At 36.5% G+C, this 21,769-nt stretch overlaps 1 protein-coding gene across 3 annotated transcripts in view; it reads left to right on the top strand.

Annotated features, from left to right (window-relative positions):
• The window catches only part of UBR3 (ubiquitin protein ligase E3 component n-recognin 3), a 105,527-nt gene that overhangs the window by 7,341 nt on the left and 76,417 nt on the right, over window positions 1-21,769 (top strand). For all 3 annotated transcript variants that reach the window (XM_080600920.1, XM_080600922.1, XM_080600921.1), the window contains exons 2-7: window positions 5,878-6,017; window positions 6,404-6,562; window positions 8,206-8,349; window positions 8,951-9,000; window positions 13,606-13,672; window positions 17,586-17,716. In XM_080600920.1, coding sequence (XP_080457046.1) covers window positions 5,878-6,017; window positions 6,404-6,562; window positions 8,206-8,349; window positions 8,951-9,000; window positions 13,606-13,672; window positions 17,586-17,716 — 691 coding nt within the window. The remainder of the gene's footprint in view (window positions 1-5,877; window positions 6,018-6,403; window positions 6,563-8,205; window positions 8,350-8,950; window positions 9,001-13,605; window positions 13,673-17,585; window positions 17,717-21,769) is intronic.

The following is a 21,769-nucleotide window of genomic DNA, read 5'->3' as shown; positions in this document are numbered from 1 at the left end:
TCCTCATGTTTTTTGTTTAATGTTCATGAAGTTTGCTTTTCAGAGTTGAGTTTGAAGAGTGTTCTCTTCACGGCCTTCTTCAGTACAACAAAATACTAAATTAGCTGCTCATTTAAGTAGTACTGTATCTTTTCTCAACTGAAAAAAGCTGTTTTTCCTGCTGAAAATTGTGGTTAGAGATCATATTCATACATGTAAATGGCTGAATTAAGATCACACGAATGATTTTAGTATTGCCATTAACAGAGCAACTGACGCTCTTTCTACATGCAAGGGCCACACTGTGATCCCTGTGATATCTTCTTTGCTGTAGCTTTTTCAAACGGGTATTATGTTTGTAAGTTAGCTAGCTATGTCTGTTATTGTATAAATATATTTAAAATAGTGTAAATTAAGGCTTTTCAATCAAGCAAGGTAAATGTAAGCTGTACTTAGATGCAGTTTCAATGCTGTAATTATATCCCAGCGCATCTGCCCTTTTTAGAAAGGCAATATTTTTGCAGCAGAAAATGGTTGCTGTTTTGAATTGCTTGACTTTCTATCAAAATGTTCAAATTTAACAACTTCCAACAGTGGATTTAAAAAAATTCATTCGTTCTCATTTATACTATTTCTAGGGTCTTGTGATAAAAATAGCCAAATGTACTGTTTGACAGTGGGTACTTGTCTGTTAATGAAACTCAGCATAATTCGAACTACTACATGAGATGTTTACATCTGAGAACTAAGAGGGGATAATAGACATGCTCTTCTGCAGGGCCTCTTTGTCTGCTGTTTGTCTTAACTGGGGAGCTTGCTGCGCTGAAGGGAGCTCAGCAGAGCACCTAGCTCTAAGGGCGCTGCTGGTAACTCAGTGCCTCTCTTCCTCCTATTCTGCAAGGATCAGAATATCTTCCAACTATCTGATCTATGGTTTCTAGCCTACTAATGTGGCTGAACATCTTGTTGTGAAGGCTTACAGCCTGGAAGGATGCCCTTTAAAGGTGTTTAGGGGTTTTCTGTCTTCCACGTTTCACAGGCCTCCCCTGCTGATAGCAGTGTCTCTACTTTGGAGCTTTCCTGGATAGGAGGGTTGCACTGACATCTTCCTGCTAGGGTTTGCTTCTTGTCGGTGCATCCCTTGTAGCAGAAAGGCAAACGCTCGGTTTTGTCTCTGAACTCTTCTGTTGGTTGCGGCTTTCTTTCCAAGCAGCAGCAGGTGAGTTGTCACTCCTCAGGCCGTGAAGTCAGTGCCACATCGATTCGTCTCTCACCTTATTTTGCAGGTGAAAAGAACGAATTTAATTATTGAAATTGAATTACTAGGTGGAGGAATAATAAAAAAAAGAACGCCAACCCAAAAACCTAAATTAACAAGTAGAATAGTTTATTTCTCTGCTTTTGTACAGTTAACTTCATGTAAATTGTCATGGAAAAGTGGATTTACATAAAGCGAGGCTACAATAGATCAAAGTCCTTTTTCATCAAGACAGATTTCTAATCCTGTTTACAAAAGTTATATTTTGCTCTGAATTAAAATTTGCTGTAGTATGTGAATAGCAGAAGAAGAAAAAAAATATAAACACTCTTTACTAGTATGTAAAGAATGAAAAATCAGTTCATAAGAACTGAGAGATAATTGTAGCACTCATTAAATATTTTCCATCTTGTTTTTTTTCTTTTTTTGTAGAAACATAAGTGTAGTGTATGTAAGCATAGCATTTGCTTGTTAGTTTAACTGTTGGGACAAAATGCTTATTCTTTTTTGAAGTGTTTGGGTTCTCATTTACAAAATCTGTTCATTTTGTTTGAAAACTTTGAAACATTGCTTGACATTGAGTCACTGCAATATATGGCATGAAATTCAAATGTGAATAATGTCCTAAATAAAAACTCATTAAATATGATTTATTGTTGCTGAGTTGAAGAATCAGGTACAGGTTTACTTCTGTTGCTTATGAATTGAGTTGCTTAGGAGTTAAGTTCCAGTAGTTTTTATTTGGGTCCTGTTGTTCAGAGGAGTAATTGCTACCCAGACAAGAATCCCTGGAAGTTTCTGTTGGAGTCAGGTGCTTACTGTGTTACAGTGTTATAAGACTTGTGTGAACACGGACAGCCTTATGATTGAATTTAAAACAAATGAGTTTTAAACATGGGGAGGCAGGGAACAAAAGAGTGAGAGAAAAGTGAGGGTAAAAATAGTCCCTCTGTATATGCATGAACTTATGTCAAGTTTCTGGAATGCAACTGAAACTTGAGATGCTGTGGGATGTAGTGTAAGGAGGGCTGTGCAAATGTTCAAAAGCTGTGAAGGTGTGGTCTGGCTGGTTCTGAAGGCACTCATCAGCTGCTCTAATAACTGGGGAAGTTTAAAAACCCTTCTTTGAAGTGGAGGAGTTGGTTTCACAACGAGCTGTGTATCTACCTGATCTGCTGGTTGCAAGACATTATACACATTCAGATTTGAGCTGGTTCTCTTGCATTGTCGGGTTTTTCTTCTGTGTGTTTTGCTCCCCTTCAGGTGAGCAGGGGAAGGGATGATGACGACTTAACAATTTCATTGTGACTTTCAGTGCAGAGGAGGCAGGTCTGTGAGTGTTAGTGGATTTAAGCTGGCCCAGTGAAATGCCACTCTAGATGTGTGTGCACGCACGTGTATGTGTATATATATATTTTGAAGACTAAGTAACTTTCTGCTAGCTTAGCTTCCTGAGCTTGCCTAAGGCAGAATTGATTGAGTGGCATTGCTGGAAGAAGTAAGAGGGCAAAAGGCAGAACTGTGGCAGGACTGACCTAGTTCAACTTAAGCATTTGTGGAACTGCAACCTAAAGGAAAGGGGTTATTTTACGTGAAGCCACCTCTAAAATACGTTTCAGAAATTCACAGTAGAACTATTAAAGGCAGAAACAGAACGAGAGAATGAAATGAACCTGGAAAGTCTAAAGCGAAGGTTGCTCGAAAGTCAAGATGTTGCTTATATTAAAAATGCATGGTGTTTTTTGCTATTAAGTAAATGTTAAGTGTTCTTCCACGCTGTACAAATAAGATATCAATGCAGCATAAGGAACTTCAAGAATTGTATTTGGGGTCGTGTGGACAAGATTGCTTGTTAAACTTCGATTTCTATTTAATTGCAAGTTACTGTGTTATTCTCTCCTTTTACTGAAGTTAGCCATGGCTTTTGTTGGGGAAAAAAAAATTTCAGGAGAAGGAAAATGCATAGGAAACAAAATGACTCGGTGTATTTTTGAGTTAGAGAAAAGAATAAAGGGGAAAAAAAAAAGATGATATTGTCTGCCTGTAGAGTTGTATTTTAGTACTTTCATGTTAGCTCTTCGCTGAGATAGGTCTTGAATATCTCCAGCTAATAGATTGGTACTCTCACTGAGACACTTGTATTCTTAAAGCTCATTGTAGCGTAATAAAAATATTTACAAGGAAAAATGTGCAGCACAAGAAGTGTGAAATCATAAAAACTAAACAAACTACAGGCTTGTAGGAAAAAGCCTTTCTGCAACACTGAAAGCATGTAAAAAAACTTAGATTAAGGTGGCCTGTCAGTCTTCCTCTTTGTAGTTATTTTAATTTTAGACATTCTTTGTAAAAATTAATTAATATCTAGCTTATAACCACCTGTTGGAGACAACCTACTTCTTCCTGCTCCAAGTCATGGAGTTCCAGAGCTTAACGTCATCAGGAAAGATTAGGAAAATGTTCCATGTTGTCCCTGTTTTGATTGTTTCAAAGTGCTGCAGAAGCATACATTTATGTAGATGAACAATTATTTCTCAGATGCCACGGTAGGGAAGCTCTTTTAGAAGTACAAGGAACTGATTAAGAAATAGCACTGTCTGCTGTCTGTCCAGTGACTGACTGTGTAATCCTTTGGTGAAGTTTGTCATAGGTGTCTCTTCCTTTCTGTATTAAAAGCTTCAATTTGTTTCCTCCTCATCACAGCTTGAGGTTCTGTCTCTTCTGTAGTTAAAATCGTTGTTTTTAAACTCTGAGGATCTTGGAAGCCCTTGTCTGGTATTTTGGTCAATATTAGTAGAAGAACGGTACAGCACCCTGTAAAGGCAGTGGAGTTTGGAGTGGAATAGAGGACCGCTATTTCAGGGTTGCAGAAGTACCATCCAGTGGCAGGATTGTTGTGTTCGGTGTGTGGCTGGTTGGCTGGGTTGGTTTTTGATAAAACAGTCTAAAGATAAACAGATAAAACAGGATAAAACAGTCTCATAAGCAAATATTGTAGACATGGGTTCAGTCAGATTTTTTCACAGTAATTCTTTCCTTGTGTGTCTTTAGGCCCGTATTGTTATTACTTTTGATCCGTTCTTACAAGGGTAGCGGTGAAAAGGAAACCAAATGCCTTTAAGACTCTACTATATTGCGGCTCAGATAATGTGAGGCTTGTGACTTATGGCAGTTCAGGTTTCTGTATGTGGATGAGTCAAATGTGGGTGACAGAAGCGAAAGTGAATGACTTTGTGAATGCCATTCACTCTTGTGAATGACAAAACTGAAAGCCTTCCTTTTGTACATTAACTCAGAAGTTGTTAGTCGTCACTGAGCTCTTTCTCCTCAGGAGTTTTTTCCCCAGGAATGGGTAGGCTGTATATACAAACAGCAGATCATCTGGCTGCTACTATATTTGTTTATCTTTTTGTAATAAAAAGTGTTATCTGTAATGGGTAAGAGCACAGGAGAAGCTCTTAGTGTTAAGTCTTGTGAAGATGCTAGCCACACTTCAGTAAAAACAGAGATGAAGATGCTGTCTTCATCACTGGGCTCTTGTATCTTTTTTTTATCCTAAGTTTTTTGTTTTTCTTTTATTTCTTTCCTGTCTTGAGGGTGGTACTTGGATGGTCCTCAAGGAAAAGCTCTCTCTAGAGAATACCAGACTTCTTAGGGAACTTATAGCATATAGTGAAAGCATGAATAAACTTAGAAAATAATTTTCATATTCACACAAAGCTGTATCTCAGTGATACTGAATCAATCTCTTAATCTTCCTGTTGAAAAATTACTGGTAAAGTCCAGTGAATCTTTTCAGTAAAATGTACTCTTAAACTATGTGTGTTTAGACGTCTTTATTCCTTCTTAGCTGCTTCTTTGACATACGTAAATAAGTCTTTGGTGTTGGTAAATGCCCTTTCTAAAAATAGATTGGGAGTAGGGAAGTATTCAGTGGGTCTTGAGTCAGGCTTATGTTAAGTCAGTGGGAAATCATTCTGTCTGCTCTAATGGGACTTGGCTCAACCTCATGTTGCTGTGTAGTAGCCAAGCCTCAGCTACCACCAAACAGGGATTCTTCAGAGAAGAAATGTTTTCTTTTATTTTTAAATGAAGCAATTAGTGTAGTTCTTGTAGGGTGTTTCTATCATACTTTGATAAGTAAATCTCAGTTGGTATACATTTGAAGTAAATACTAATCCTGTGAATTCCAATGCTTTCAGAAGTTTTTATTTATGTCAAAAGACATTAAAAAGTCATCCTCTGGCCTGATTCTTCAGGACATCATTCAGTGTTTGACTGTTTCAGATAAAGAAGAGAAACTGTTTTAGATAAATATTTTCAGTCAGATAGCCTAGAAATTGGGAGGTATGTCTAGATGAAGAAAATCCTTGTTCTTCTAATTGTTAAATGAAGATGTTTCTAATGTGTGAGATAAAATTAGGTATGTTAACTTTGGGAAGGGAAATAAATTTGACAGCTTTATATTTGTATTTGGAAACAAGGTGGATTTGAACATTGTGCTTGGAATTTCAGAGTACCGTTTCTACAGCATCTTTAATGTAAAAGTATATGCTCTGAAAAATGGAAAATGTAGTGGCTTTCTTGATGTATGGTAATTCTGCTGAACTGTGCTCGGCTAACATTTTTCTCATTTGTTGTAGGTTTTGTAAAAGACACCGGATTAAGTCAAATTCAAATGTTCCATGTGTCCCAAAAGACTTGTTGATGATGTCAGAATTGGTTCTTCCACAGTTCATCTTTAGCCTTATTCAGCACTTACGAGAGGGATATAATGAGCCTGGTATGTTTTAAATTTGCATGTCTCTAGCATATCTTACCATGCTGCTATCTCTTGCTTTGAGATATGAGACACAATACACAAATACGTGCCTGCTATCTGTAGTTTATATCACTGAATTGTGTACATCTTTTCCTAACCATGTTGCTGCCTGGTGAGACTATTTGATTTTGTTCTCTGCTGAAAAGCTTCTTAAATATGTCTTAAGGGTTACGCAGCATTGTGTTGAGCTCTTCCAGAAAATGAAGTCAAGATTACACACGTGAATTTTAGAGCATTATAAATATAAGCCAATTCCTTTTGTGTTAGTCATAGCTGTTCTGCCTTGTGTAGGTCTTGGCTAGTTTACATTATGTTTATACCAAAAGTTCTTGTTATGTGGCTTTCAGCTCTTGATCTACCATCAGAGAAAGACCTTCATAAAATCCTCCAGGTTTTGGAGCCTCATGTTTCCTTTCTAGAAGACTTGACCAAAATGGGAGGAGCAATGCGATCAGTTCTTACACAGGTTTTGACTAGCCAACAGTTCTACAAAGATCTTAGCTCCGGTATGTTTGTGTTATTTCTAGTAATTAAATTTCTAAATTGTGAAGACTTTAAGGACTTACGTTTTATCACTTCAGAGCTGCATGTTTTTATCTAGTTTCTCAAACCCCAGAAAATTGCATGTTTTTATGGATATATTTTGTTGGTGATAGAAGGGGGGTGGGCTTCGGGAACAACTGGAAGCATTTCTTATTAAGACCTATACAGCAGTAGATCTCTTATCTTCTATGTCCCAGATAACAGCATAGAGAGGCATCGTTTCAAATGAGTTTTTGCAATAAATCCACTCACTGTAAAGTGAAGTGAACATGGTAGCTTACTGCTGCCAAATAAGATGCATTGTGTCTATTGGAAGTGGAACATGTGTAATATATTTTGGGATCTGTTCTCACAGAGGTTACTGGAGGAGACTTGAATGGCAGAAGGCCATCGTATGTACTGCACTTCTGTGAAAAGCTTTCTTTTTCTTAAAAATAGTCAATTCTGTACAAGCAATTATTTGTTCTATCCTGTTCGAAGTGACAGTGAATCTAAAAATGTTGGGTAGTCAGTCTTAACACTCTCCCTTTCGCCCCACCCCAAATAGTATAAATTAACTCTGTCTTGTTTTCTTGTAATTAGAAGGTATCGTTTTTGAGTCCTTTGCATAGGTATGGAACAAATAGTAATTATTGTAGCTTGGCAGCAGCTGGCTGAACAAGCAATCTTCATATCTTTGAAAGGAGAAATGCTGTTGCAGGGGCAGTTGTCTTTATCGTGCCTCTTTCCTCTTTTTTGCTCCTGTCTGATGGTATTTGAATGGGAGAAACTTAATGACATCTCTTCTCCTACATGTGATGGAATTCCTGAGAGAGAGATGTAGAATAGGAAGTAAGGCTTTATTATTTGGACCTTTGGGATAGAGAATATGTGTCTAGATAGGGAAAGCAAAGAAGAGGATAGTAAAGCAGAACCTGCACTTCTAGCTTTGAGCGTGAAAGGTGTATATCTGAAAGGATGCTGGCATCTCTTTCATGATTTATTTTCCTTAAACTTTAGAGGAGCAAACTATCAGGTTTTTACCTTTTCCTTATAGTACATTTTTTCTTCAATCCATTTCTTTGTGTAAATTTTATATCCAAAGCATACAATATGACTTGCCTTCATCAGACTGTTCAAGTGGTAATATCTTTTGGAATAACTTTTGTTAATTGAAGCTGCCAAAACTTGAACTTTTCTTTCAAAGCTCCAACTATCAGAATGTATATATGGAGTATTATCATTACAGTTCTGGTCCTCTGGAAATCTTGGGTCCTCCTTCCTTCCCCCCCCCCCCCCCCCCCAGTCTTGTTTGAAATACCAAAATAAATGTGTGGGGTTTTTGTTTGTTTGTTTTTTATTTCTCCTGTGGTGTTAATGGTGGCAATGCTGTTAAAATGGAAATTAAGTATATAGTTCAGAAGGAAACACCAAATTGGAAGGTGAAAAACAGAAGGTCTGGTCTCTTGGATTTTGTTTTATAAGTTGAAAAACTTCTTAGTTTCTACTTCTCAAAATTATACAGCTTATTAAAACATGGACCATTTTTAGATTGCTTGTATAGAGTATAATATATATGAACCAGGTAGCTGTTGTACTGTAATGCTGTTTTACATATGTATTCAAGGTGTTGGAGAGAATGCATGTGCAAAGAAAAGTCATGAAAAGTACCTCATTGCTTTGAAAGGCTCCGGACTGGCATTTCCTGAGGATAAACTTACATGTGGCATGCAGGAACAAGGAGCTGGTACTAGCACATTAGCTGTTCAAGGTTTGTGTAAAAACGTATTTAAGATAAGACTTGACTATTGTTATGTATACTTTACCTTGTTTTAAAGGCAAATCTTAATAAAACTTGTAGAATTACCTGTTATTTAGTGCACCACCAAATTACAGGACTCAATTCTGTCAACAAAATTAAACATGTTCACTTCTTGCTGCTGAAATACCAAGCATCATTTTTCTATTGTAGAGTTAGTGGAATTTGAGTAGGCAAGATGAAATTGCTCGTAGTGGAATTTTGTCATTGCAACTAAGTTAAACGACCTGTTCCTACAAAAGTGCTGTGGAATTTTTTGATCAGTGAAGGCAGTTGGAGTTCTGTTTTTTTTTTTTGCAATTTCTAGAAGAGCATGTCTCTGTTAACTCAGTACATTGAAGCTTTGCAATTGAACGTATTTGCAAGTCCCACCCAGATTTTGTATTCTGAGTATTCCTTGGAAATCTGACCCCAGTTTCTCAGTCCAGTGCTGTGTATCTTTTTAGAAAGTTAATGTTTTTTCATTTCATACTGGTTAATTAAATATCATAAAATATTCTTCTTTCAGTATAAGACTTATGAAAGGAATTTCTAAATTTTCTTATTTCAAAAGGTTTAGCAGGTGCTACAGCAACATCAGGACAAGGGGATTCTTCAGATGAGGTGAGACTGTTTTTAAAGAATATAACGAACTGCAACAGAATATTAAAAGGAGAAATTGCTTGCAGCCAAATCCTGCAAACCTTTACTCTTCTGTCTACTACATTCTCTCTCTCCATTTTGGTAATTGGAAATAATGGAGACATAAAGGAACAGATCTCATGTCCTAAGGACGTCTTGGAAAAAATCCTTATTTCTGCTTATATTGTTTCAGTTCAATTTATATAAGTAATATAGAAGAAACTTGTCTAAGTACTTCAAAAATCACTATCAAGTAAGTTGGGCTTGATTAAAGCAAACTTAAAGCGTGTGATGTTCAGAATGATGTTAGCAGCTTTTGGCACCTGAGAATCCAGCTGAACTGGTGATAGTAGCAGTGAGAATTTATCTGCAGAGAAATTCCCATGTGTAGACTTGACCCTATTTACCAAACATATTGTGTGGGAGTAAAAAGGAGGGAATCTCCTATACTGAGATATAATAAACAAGTGGAACTTAATGTGGAAAGTTAAATTCTCATAGGGTTACTTTTTCAACTTCGTCTGTCCGTCTGTTCCCCCCCCCCCCCCCCTTTACTTAAAACTTAATTTCAAGTAGTAAGCCTTCAGATTGATTCGTAGAGATATGGTAGGGTAGTATAACTAATTTTAAATAACGTTAAGTATAATTTTTCATAGAAGTTCTGATTATTTTGAATTCTCTGAACGGTTATTGAAGTAAAACAATTGTTTGTGTGTATCTGAAACAGTTGCATGACATATTTGCCTCTGTCACAGGCACAACAGCATCTGGTATGCTTTCAGCAGTGCTATTTATAATTTGGCATTTTCAAAGTATTGCTTGTTGTTTTTTCACCATCACTTGACAAAAACAAACAAACAAAAACATGAGAAAGACTGCTAGCAACATCACTTTTAAGGCCCAGGAATTAAAAAGGCAGTTCAAGTTAATGTTAATAAGCTCAAGTAGTATTTTTGACTAAACTTAAAATAACTTAGTATCCTTCCTGGTGTTTTACCTCTGTAAGTAATGGTAACAGAGGAGTAATCTGAAGTTGTAAGAGTCTGAAGAGAGATCAGATGTCAGCAACACTACTTCTGGGAAGGATGTCCAAGATGGAGGTAGAGACAGAGATGTATGTTGGGGGGAAAGAATTTTTTATCAGGGTAAGTTTTAAGACAAAGATATTTTATTTATAAATGAGGAGGGATTTACGGCAACTACACTACAGCTTGCCAGTTAGACACCTGCTTTCTAGAGAGACTTTTTTCTGATCTCCAGGGTGTGAATAGCTGTTTATTGTATGTAAATATTTTACTATGTTGGCACAGATGTGATTTACCTGAATGGAAGTTCTGTACATGCTTACATGCCTGGGATCAACATTAAGATCTTAATTACGTTATTAAGATACTTTTATGTATATAAGAAAAAAAAGCACAAGTTCCTATTTTGAAACTTGCATTTAGAAATTAAAAAAGGAAAAAAAAAAGAGGAAGTAAAGTTGAAGGTAAAAACAATAAGTACTAAAAATGTAAATGATCTTTAATGTATATTTGTGCTTCTGGATTTTCCTTTCCTATTTTCAATAAAATCCCATTGATATAATGTAGAAAGCAATTAAAAATAATATTGAGGCTTTTTTTAGGAAACAGAGCAACAAAGAGGAAGCATTCTATAAATGTGGTACTAGAATAGCCTACATAAGTAAATCTCAGTAGCATTGCTGAAAGAAAGATGGCTTTTTTTCCCTTTTATAATCTTTCATAATTGTGGTCTGCTTACCAAATGTGAATTACTAAAAAGAAAGTAAAAAAGCCTAAACAGAGCTATGCAGGTGGAAGGTGAAATGCGTATTAGATAAATGAGTTTACTAGAGAAAAGCTAACTGGAGAGTTGCTTGTTAGAGAAATGAGGAAGAAGTTCTATTGTTTTGACTTTTCTTCCTCCCCTCTATCTATTCCCATATGTTACAAAGGGTACTTACAGCTTCTATGCTCTGATATAACCTCTTATAGGAGAGTAAAGCTATGCTTGAATTTAGAAACGTAGCAAGAGTACACTTCTAACTGGTTTTTCTTTCTCTAATATTTAAGATGAATCTAGAAAGGCTAGTGTACTTTCCTATGAGGTGAGTTTTAAAAGTAGCTCACCGATGAAGAGCTATTATGAAGGATATGAATTGAAGTAGTACTTCCTTAGGGAAGTAAGTAACTTGAAAAGTTTTGCATAGTTCAGTGTCTGGCTTAATTTCTACAATGGTAGATGGTTCTAAGTTAAAAATGGATTGGATAGATGAATTTATGCTGAGATGTGGGTGTTTTTTTTTTTTTGGTTTTAGTTTTTTCCCGTAAAATGGTATAGGTATATTTGTGCTTTATTTTTAAAATGCTTTGTGTTCCAACCTGTGATATTTTGGAGACAACTTGCCATTAGTTTCCTTCATTAGTTTTTCCCCCTTTGTACAAAAGGAGGAAAAAAAGAAAAGACAATTTCTAAACCTTTTCTATTTAAGAGAGTAGTATGTTCCAAGTAATAAAACCCAGTCCATGAACACTTCGACTGCGCTGGTGGATAACTGTATTGGATATCTCATTTTGGCATCACTGTAGTTTAATGAACGCTAAAATGACATATTATGTAGTTATATAAAGTTGTTGATTCCAGTTTTTGTTTAATGTAATAGTAGAAAAATTAGACCATTTTATAAAATGGCATCCGATATTACATAAAATTTATTATTTGAAATTTAGACAGAGGTGGCACACCTTAGGCATACTGTTAAATATTCTGTTATGTAAAGCAAATCTGCATATATTTCTGGTATTATTTTTGTGTACTAAGTGGGTAAAAACAAGGTGTTCTACATTTGCTTTCTCATATGCTTATTCTTTATCCCTTGCCTTGGGAAACACAGTGTGACCTAGCACTCGCTGTCTCAAGGCTGTTAATATTTCTGCACTTGACATTAAGATTTAATCCTACTATACTGCAGTAATGGAAACCAACTATCTGGTGTCATTAAGGAAAAAACAGTTCTCAAAAGTATTTCTCAGTAAGTCAACACTTTTCTTCTTTTTAATGAAATAATCTTCATTGCAACTTTTGAGGTAACGTTCAACATTTTCCTCATAAACAACGCATGTTTACCCTTCTGTATTGCCAGAGCGGCGGTGTCGGTGGTCAGAATCCAACACATTAATTACAATTTGTATGCTCAAATGCCTTATTTTCTGATTAAGGCCTCTCTACCACCTCTCTGGCTTCACTGCGGCTGCTGAAAAGGCTGGTAGACCTGAAGGTGTCATCTGTCTAGCAACAGGAATTTTGAATCCTTGTCTTCCTCCTTCAGGGCAGGAGACTTAAATTGCAGACTCTTCCAGCAGTAGTAGTATCATAATCTCTGCAAGTCTGATTTTTGTTTGGCACCTTTGGCCTCTCTGGTGGGGGAGTGATCAGTGACAACATGCTGACAACTGACTGCCTCCTGAGCGCAGAAGTAGCACGTGTTCACAAAGACCACAGGAGATCTAAGAGTTCAAATGTGTGTCCATCTTAAAAGTTGGCTACGGATTTTTTTAGATGGAGGTACTGAAGAGATGAGGAAAAAATCAGATCTTTCCTTAACGTGATAATTTTGGTCAGTCCTTATATATAAAATATGAATAATTTTTCTCACCAATGAAGAATAGTTTCTTCTTGTGTTCCATGTTCTTTATCATCCCTCTTGAAATTCGGAACTAAAGTAGGACCTTTGATTAGAGAAGGTTGATATTGATTGATTACTGTTAGCCGTAGATACTTGCATTAATTTTCTCTCATTTTATTAGTACCTGTAGAATTTATTGTTTATGTCAGGGTTTCATTGGGACTGCTATTGTTAGAAATGAGAAACACAATGTTAAATATAGTCCTCTAATGTCACATTATTTTCTAAGTGTTAGATTTTGTGAAGTGGTGGTGATGTTTTTAACTTGCATTGCATTTTAGATCCTTTGCTGTTTTGTTTGCAGAGTGCATTGAAAACTTCAGATGACAAATGCCTGCATAAGGTGTTTGCTTTATTCTGTAGGAAACAAGCAATTAGAATTGGTCTTTATTCTTGGACTTTATTCTTGGAACAAAACTTTGTATTGATTAGAAAATATCCAGCTATTTGTGTTGCCAACTTTATGAGTCGAAGTGTTGGCTGATAAGTTTTTTAGGAAACAAACGAAAAGAATCCTTATTGATGAGTAAAGCGAAACCATGGATGTGCAACATTTAGAAAATTTGTAGTGCTAAATTAAACATTTTTGTAGCAACCAGTTTCAGAAATCAGAGCAACCAACTGACAAAATTATTGAAATAGATGAAGTTGTCTGAACTTGCAGATCATAATGTTGCCTGTAGGGGGAAAAAGAACAATTTAAAGAATTGTTTTCCCTAATGAGTTGCACTGACTCCTTGGTTCCTGTAAACAGCAGAAGTATTTTGTGGTAAGAGTATATTCAGGGCATCTCTGTTTTAGCTTGATAGTTGAACCAGAATTTTGAGAGCATATAGTCACTTGGCAATAAAATTCTAAATATACAATTATCAACTTTTTAAACTCTTCCTCTACCCCAGGAGGACCAGGATGGTAGCCAAGGTGTGGGCAAGCGCAAGAGGGTGAAACTAAGCAGCACCACCAAAGGTATTTATAAAGTACTGATTTCAGTATATCATATTTGCTTTATGTTTATCTTTAAGAATTATCTAGGGGTACTCATTCACTTCCCAAGCACTGTGGTGCTGCATGTGGCAGGCATTAAACATAATAGTCTAAAACAGAATAGCGAGTGAAATGATGCTAATTTGCCACTTCGATTTCTCTTGGGAGTGAGTATCACTTTCTGGGACTTCATTTGACCAACTGTTTTGTCACTTTCGTGTTATAAGCTGGCATCTAACAATTCATTCTATTTTCACTGTGTGGCAGGCAGGATTGGAATACATCTTGGCAAACAGGTTTTTGGTGAATTTGTTCTTGACAATTTTTTTTCATTAGGCCACTGTACAATGTGATTATGTTCTCAGCCAGGCAGTAATGGTTCTCTCTGGTTTTGGCTGGTCTTTCTGTAATGTTTTTGTAGTCATGCTTAAGAAAAGATATGTGGACGAAATCTCCTTTGAAACCACTTCATTATTTTCCTAGACTGAAACTAATCCTCTGTACAATTTCTAGTCCAAGATGAACAGCACTCTTATTGAGGTCAGTGCAAGTTCTAATTCAAGAATGAACATAGGCTAGAGATGAGGTAGCCTTATCTCATGCTTTTCCTTTATGTGTTTTTGTGCTAAAAAGTGAAGGGTTTGAATACTTTTTTTTTTAATGAGAGTATGTGTAGACTGACATCAGAAGCGGAAAGAAATTGCAAGGTTTGAGAAACGAACATTTGGGTGAAAAACGATGGTGGAAGTTGAAAAAATTCCTGTAAAGGTGTTGAAGATTTGAAACTTGGATTTGAAATGCAGAAGTTCCTGAAGTCAATAAACAGATATGAAAGTGTTGTGATGGCTATGGGAAAGGAAGACTGGTTATTTCTAGTGTTTTCAGCTTGAATGAAAGAGTTTGGAAAGCTGGAAAAGCAGAAGACTAAATATTTTGGCAGGTGTGTTGCTGAGAGGTGAAGCAATGATATGTGAAAGATCATGAAGGCTCTGCAGGCAGAGGTACCTTGGTTTCTGCATACTGCAGCAATAAGTGTTTATATAAGCAGGGATGAGAGAGACTCAGAATGAATCAGAAATGTGACGGATTAATAATGTTATGGAAAATGTGGTAGATTTGGAGAACTGCAGACAATTTACTGACACCCCAGGAAAGCTCTCTTACCTAGACTGTTAAGTTTCCTAAAAGATAAGTTAGTCAGATAATGCAAGAAAAAGATGATCTTTTTTCTGATGCGAAATGATTGATTATGGAAAACGGGCAGGGAGGAAGCCCATGTTTAGAAGCTTCCTCAATTTGAAAAACACTATGAGCAGTGGCATTTCAGGAAAAGTGGTTCTTTAATTCAACATTTGATTTCCCCCCAGGATTGTAGTCTTCCCCCCTCTGAGGTCCCAACATGGACTGTGCTCATGGTGTTGGTAGCTCCTAATATCAGCCCCAGAGGAGGGAGTCTGCCAGTGGGGGAAGGGTAAGTATCTGTTTTTATTAAATATTGAATAGTTTTCTGAAGTTTTCAGTATTCATATTTTATGTCCAATATGGTATAAAATAAGAGTATGAAAAGAAAATTTTAGAAAACTGAGTATTGAATAAAAACAGACTTACCTTTTCCATATAAGCAGACTCCCTTTCCCATCCTAGGTCTTTAGCGGTACTGTCTTCATTGGGGGGTTATTTATATACCAGGGATGTCTTGGTACACTAAGACTTACATTCCATGAAGGTGTTTAAAACAGGCTGTGGAGTCTTTTGTGGCACTGGGAAGGAATAAAAGGTTTCTTTAAAGAAAATATGGTTTTTATCCTGAGGTGTCATTGATACACATGTGTGACTGAGTATTGAGAGACTTTTCTGTTGTTACTCTGTTTTAAAACCTGCAACCATCTTAAATATGTGAAGTTTAGGACAATTTTAAACCCACAGGCACTATTTTTTAATTTGTTGAAGGAAATTTAAAATCATGATAAAACTATCATTTTTTTCTTTTTTCCCAAGAGTGGGAGCTTTAGTCCCAGTGTTCTTGACAAATTTTCCAAGTTGGGTAAGAGCATTCTGCCTACTTAAATTCTGTAGCAGGTATAATTGGATATATATTCTTCTGTCCCTGACTGAAGCTGCTGTATAAAACAATTAGTATGCGGTGTACAACTGTGGTACATGTCAGAGAAAGCTTTGCATCAGTGACAGATAAGGTGTTGCGTCACTTGTCTTCATGCCGGGTGTTCTCACTCAGGGGCACTTGGAATGTACCTAAACCTGTGCTGTCTGTTCTGTGGACAGAGGACTTCAGTCTGCATGGCTACCAAGCTTTCATGGGCAGTAAATTCACACACGTAATTTCTTAACAAGAGACGAGGAGGAAAATGTAAACGATCATCACACGTTTGCTGCAGTAGGTGATGTGTAACACTTTACAAAGTATTTTGTAAAAATTATAACATCTTTCATGAGTCTGTGAAGGTAATTTTTTATTTCAGCGCTTGTAGAATATATTGAATAAAATACTCTCTTCTTTGTGTGGCTTGCTAGAGTCTTGAGAAGATCCCTAAAATTTAAATTATTCACTGTTTCTCACAATCTTTCTCAATTCCTGAGATGTTTTGCACTGATTGGTCACTTCACAGTGGAACTCTGATATTTGGTAACGGTGGAAAATGAAGGTGATTCCTGTTTAACTAGTAGGCACAAAGTCATCCTGTGCAGTCCTTGAAGCTGTCATACCTCAGTGGAGTGGTGAGTCTTCAAGGCTAGAAGCTGTCCAGATTGAGCATTTTTGAATCTGTGCTGATGGAAGCACTTTGTAAAGTCCCATTGGGATACACGATATTGTGTGGAAGGGTCTATCCTCAGGTCTAGTTGATTTCCAGTTATAAAGAAATAATATTCAGGCTATAGAAAATAATGTTATGGGAGTGAACAGTTCCTGTTGTAGTTTTAAAACATAAATAACTAATGACGAATGATGATAATGAAGCTTTGTATTTTAGCATTTCTTTTCAGTGATGTTAATTAACGTTCTTGTCAAGCCACAGCTTTATGAACAGTTTATTCTAACAGAGGTCAGTGTTTGTGCAGCATTGCAGTGAACTGTATCGGGAAACTAATTTCCTTGAAAACTTGGCTGACAAAATGGAAAGATGATTTGATTCCATTGTAGGTACTCCACAGGGATGTACAAATGGGTGCTGTCAACATGAACAAGATGGCAGAGTGAGCAGCTGGGAGTTGAAAGGGGAAGGATGGGACTGTCTCTTATACCATCTGATCAGGGCATTATGCTGACTTTTATATTAACAAATGAAACAAAAACTGTGTGGCTGGGGAAAAGAAATCCCTCATTGAGTTAAGATAGGTAATTTTCAAGGGTTATACCTACCTTGCCTTAAAAATAAAAATGGCTAATACGCTATTGCTTCTATTTAGCTTGTTTAGAGTTTTGCAAATAGAAGTGTTGTTAGGAGATTATAACTTAACCACTTAACCATAAATGATGTTTTGCTGTTTTCACTTAGCTAGATAGTGGTGTACATTATTAAGTGCTTCCCTTGATTAAATGACTACCGGTTGCTGTGATTCATTAAAATTGGTGGAGCTATTGCAGTAAGGCAATAAGGTTTAATGCAATCAGCAAAGATTGGACTCTTTTTTTGTGGTAGAATTGTACTGAAAGCTTCATTGACTTCTCTAGGAGGTTCTTTTTAGTCTTCAAGATTTTGCATTATGTAGTATTGGCTATGTTCATTTTTTCCAGTGTTTCTGAAAAAAAAAGTGCACTAAGATGTTCTTAAATTTTTGTTAGTTGTGTGTCAGATTTTGCAACTGCATTATCATTGTTATTGATAAAATTTATGACATAATTATCACACATCCTCTCCTCCAACCTTTTATGCAGATCAATCTATCATGGATGTTTTGAAGCATAAATGTTTTCTAGAAGAATTATTGTTTTGGACAATAAAATATGAATTTCCACAGAAGATGGTGACTTTCTTACTCAACATGCTGCCAGATCAAGATTATAAGGTACTTATCTTAGTTCGTTCAAATTGAAACATTTTCTTATATATTTAGAGTTTACTATGCCTTGCACGAAGCCACATATGTTTATATCTGAATACTAAGCAGTAAAATAATGCAGATCTTTTACTTTGTTTTGAGTATTCTGTTAGAAAGTCTAAAGTGCATAGTGTTTGAAGAGAGATGTGGACAAAAAACTGATAATTTTGGAGCAGCAGTATTAATTTTTGTTCTTGTGTTCTGTTCTTCCTTTCTGGCTATTCGTTCATGTTTGCGAGTACAGGATTTTGTTTGTTTGTTTTACGTAGTAAATTGGGTTTTTATCAGTTGGAAGATTTAGCTCAGCACTAAGTTACTCTGTAGTGTGATACGACTGGTAAATTATCGTGGTGACTTCATTCCTGTTGCAACTGTTGTAGTAGGCAGTGATTTCTCCATGAAGGCCTTTACAGTGTGAGTATACTTGCTTTAGCTATGCCCTAAGAGATTCTGGCAGCCTTCCAGCTGTTTCCTTACAGAGCTTTGCAGTTGTCCATACCAAGTGTCTCCTGGTTTGGAGTCACGGAGACGGGATGTCATCTTCCTGTTTTAAATCTTGGTGCACAGCCAGGGTTGGTTGTTTGCTCTACATGTTCCAAGACCTAGTACACATAGCAGCCAGGCTTAACATTTTGCTCTGATCACGTCATACCTTTGAGCCATGCTAAAGTTTTGGACCTTCTCAATTCCTGTTGGGAGGCAAAGATCAAGAAATCCTGAAGCCCAGGCATGAAGATTTCTTCAAGAATACTCCTTTGTAATGGTCCAGCGCTGCATTTGTGCCTTCTTGAAACCTTGTATTGGAGTAAAGGATATGAAGATAACTTGCAAGAAAGAAAAGGATAAAACAGGGATCTTCAGCTATACTCTGTGCATGTTGAGACATTATTTTGATTTGGGATACCAACTTAGATCCATCTTGGTCTTGGATTCAACTAACACATGAAGAGATGTAAGGACATTTTGACTGAATATTCCTTGCCATAAAGCTTGAATTCTTCTTGATATTTGGAGACCCTTGTGGACCCCCAGTTCTCCTGATCCTTTGCTGGTTAGAGTCCTGCCTGTCTGTGAAAACACCCAACTGCTAGCAGCTTGCGGAGGAATCTCGTAAGTATTGATACGTTTACCTTTATGATATACCAAGTAATAACTACAACTTCTAATGATCTTAGGATCACTTTTCTGGTGGCAAGAAGCCTCAGTCTTCAATGAATTTTTCATAATCTTCCTTCGCTGTGTACTAGGAATGGAGGCTGTGGTATATTCGCTTCCTCTACTGGTTGCAACCTTTTATCTGGAAGCAATCCATTTTCCAGCCACCACACTGCACGTTCAGACAAAAGGAGTATTTAAACATTCCTTTTGTTTTGTTACCAAGCTAATATTGTGTTTGATTAAACAGCAGTTAAGTCAGTTCCTACATACAAACTTAATATTAGCACGAACACTGGTTATTTCAAATCTCTTAGAATCTGTTTAATTGCTGTTATTGTCTGAAAGATATTTTTCAACAGTAAGCAAAGTCAGAGCAGGAAATGCCTGTAGGGATATGAACTTTCATGTGATTTCTCAGCTTTCTGCTACTTTCTCCCATTTCATCTTTACCACATGTACTTTGTCTTACTTTTTTCTGGCACTGCTGTTGTGGCAACTTGTTTGAATTTTTTTTCCTGAGCCAACTTAGCTTATTAAACCATCAGAGTTCTTTTGCAAGGTTGTTTTTCTGATAAATTGAGTGAGCTAGCCAGACAGGTAGGCACAGAGCTGGCTATCTGTACATGTTCTGAAATTGCTGAAATCTCTAATCGCTAGCATAAATGTAGTGCAGCTGACTGACTCCACCATACCCTGCGCAGGAGTCAGTGAAACACCAGCAATCTCTGTTTGCACAGCTTTCTTTTTAAATAAGAAAACAAACCTCTCTTAGGGTTTGAGTATTGGGAAGAGGTGTTGAAAATGGCAGGCTAAAACACTGAGTTAACTAGCTCTATGGTCTTTGCCTTACAGGATTTGTGCCTGAGGCATCCCTTCTGGCACTTTCTGACATTTGAGGCTTTGAAGATTTACAAGTGAAGAAAAAGAAAGTAAAAGAGAAACTTACTGGAGATTCCAAGAAATTAGATGTGTTTTTGTATTGTCAAGGTTTCTGCAAGAAAGAAAACAAAAGAAATAGAACGGACCTTCCAGGAGAAAGAAAAGAAGTGGTTGACGATGAACAGCAAACTGGTGGAAGAGTGTAAATCATGCAAGAGTGGAGCCTTGCTATAAACTGGAATAAAGAAAATAAAGAAATGGAGAAGTAGAAATTGTGTGTCTTCAGGCATTTCCCATACTGAAGGCTGAGGAAGTTAGAGCAATAGGACTTCACCAGTTCTTGGATGTGCTGTTCTACAAATTCTGTAGAATGGTTTTTCTATTGGAAACTAAACTTCAGCACAACTTTCATGTGGCAGCATGGGAGAAGCAAGTTCTCTCTAACTGAGCCGGGGGTTGATGTTAGGCTCCTAAAAGTTCTGGGGTTGTTGAATGGCAGCTAAGAGGAAAGATGAGATGAAAAAAAGAGCTTTGTTTTTGCATAGGCTACAAATCTAAAGGCTGTGCAAGATCATACAGAGTCAATCAGTGAAGGTAATTAAATATGCAAAAACCACATCTATCTTAGGAAGCCACTACTTGCAAATGGTTGGAAGCTGAATGACTATTTGGAAAGACGAGTTACGCCATATCTGCATTTTTGCTCCATTCCATATCATCCTCTTGTATTACAGTGTTAGCCACTCAAAGACAGGATGTTGAAGTAGTTGGACTGACTTAACACACTCTTGCTATTCTAATATATGGGCTGCAGTTTACCACAGTATTTCAGCATTTTAACCTCTGGAATTGAGTTTCATTTTTTTCTTTCAAAATTGGAAGGAGCTGTGTTTGTTGAAGTTACAAATGAACTTATGGCTAAAGCTTATGCCTTTTCTTTGTTGAAGTGTGTTAAGGACTCTAGCATTAAGCTGTGTAGATAGTGAATCCACAGTACTTTCAAAAATTCATTATCATACATGTAAGGCACAAAAAGATTTGATGTGTGCTTATTTAAATAAATCAAGCAATTGACTTAGCAGGACCTTTTTTGCAGTCAACTTGTTTTACCAAGCACTCAGTTCAAGAAAAATGTAGTTCCTACATGACGTAACCTTAGAATCCTGTATAAATGTAATACAATGTGAAGAAATAATGTGATGGAAAATGAAACCTGTGAAGTTGTTTTGCTAAATTGCGTGTTGTATTTTAGTGCTGCTGGAGTTTAGTAGTAAATCATGATTTTAAAAAATAATGATCATAGCATTAATATACTAACTTAAAATACCAGATTAATAGCTTAAATATTTTATTGTTATAAATATCATTTGTTTTAAATTCCATTGCCAGTGATTGCAGTTGTATCAAGCCTTAATTTAAAACAAATTATGTGGTAGGTGGTTCTAGGTTGGAATGCCAGAATGCTGTTGTAGTAACTGAGCAAGTTAGGTAGTATATTGCAAATGCGTTGCTATGTATTTGCTGCAAGAGGCTGTAGCTAAAAAATAATCACCATTGTGCTAGGTGCTGTACATAGAAGACATTTTCAATTATTATACAAGTTTCCATCATTTTGGGCTAGATAAAGCAGGGTAAGTTAGGCAATGTAGTGGTGTTTCCTGCAGTAATATCCCGCTCAGCTTTGTTTATTTTGCGTCAGCAACTTGATCTTTATTTTTGAGGATATTTGCTGTAAGAAGCCATCCTTGTGCCCAACAGCAGTGTTACGTTATCATGATAGTGCTATAATAAAAAATATAGAAGTGCAGAATCTGAGACGGGTAAAAATGAAGTAGTGATTTGTGTACAGTGTAGTGGTAACTGCCTTAGGGTGGATTTAAAATGTGTTATTTTGTGTTTATAAAAGGTGAATACTTCCAGAAGGAATAGACATGGGATATTAAATTTTGAGATGAAAATTTTCGACAGTCTGCAACTTGTACT

Source organism: Anser brachyrhynchus (genome assembly GCF_964034855.1).
Source record: "Anser brachyrhynchus genome assembly, chromosome: 7".
Taxonomy (NCBI): Eukaryota; Metazoa; Chordata; class Aves; order Anseriformes; family Anatidae; genus Anser; species Anser brachyrhynchus.
The sequence above is the reverse complement of the archived record's forward strand: the minus strand, read 5'-3'. Positions and strand labels throughout refer to the sequence as shown.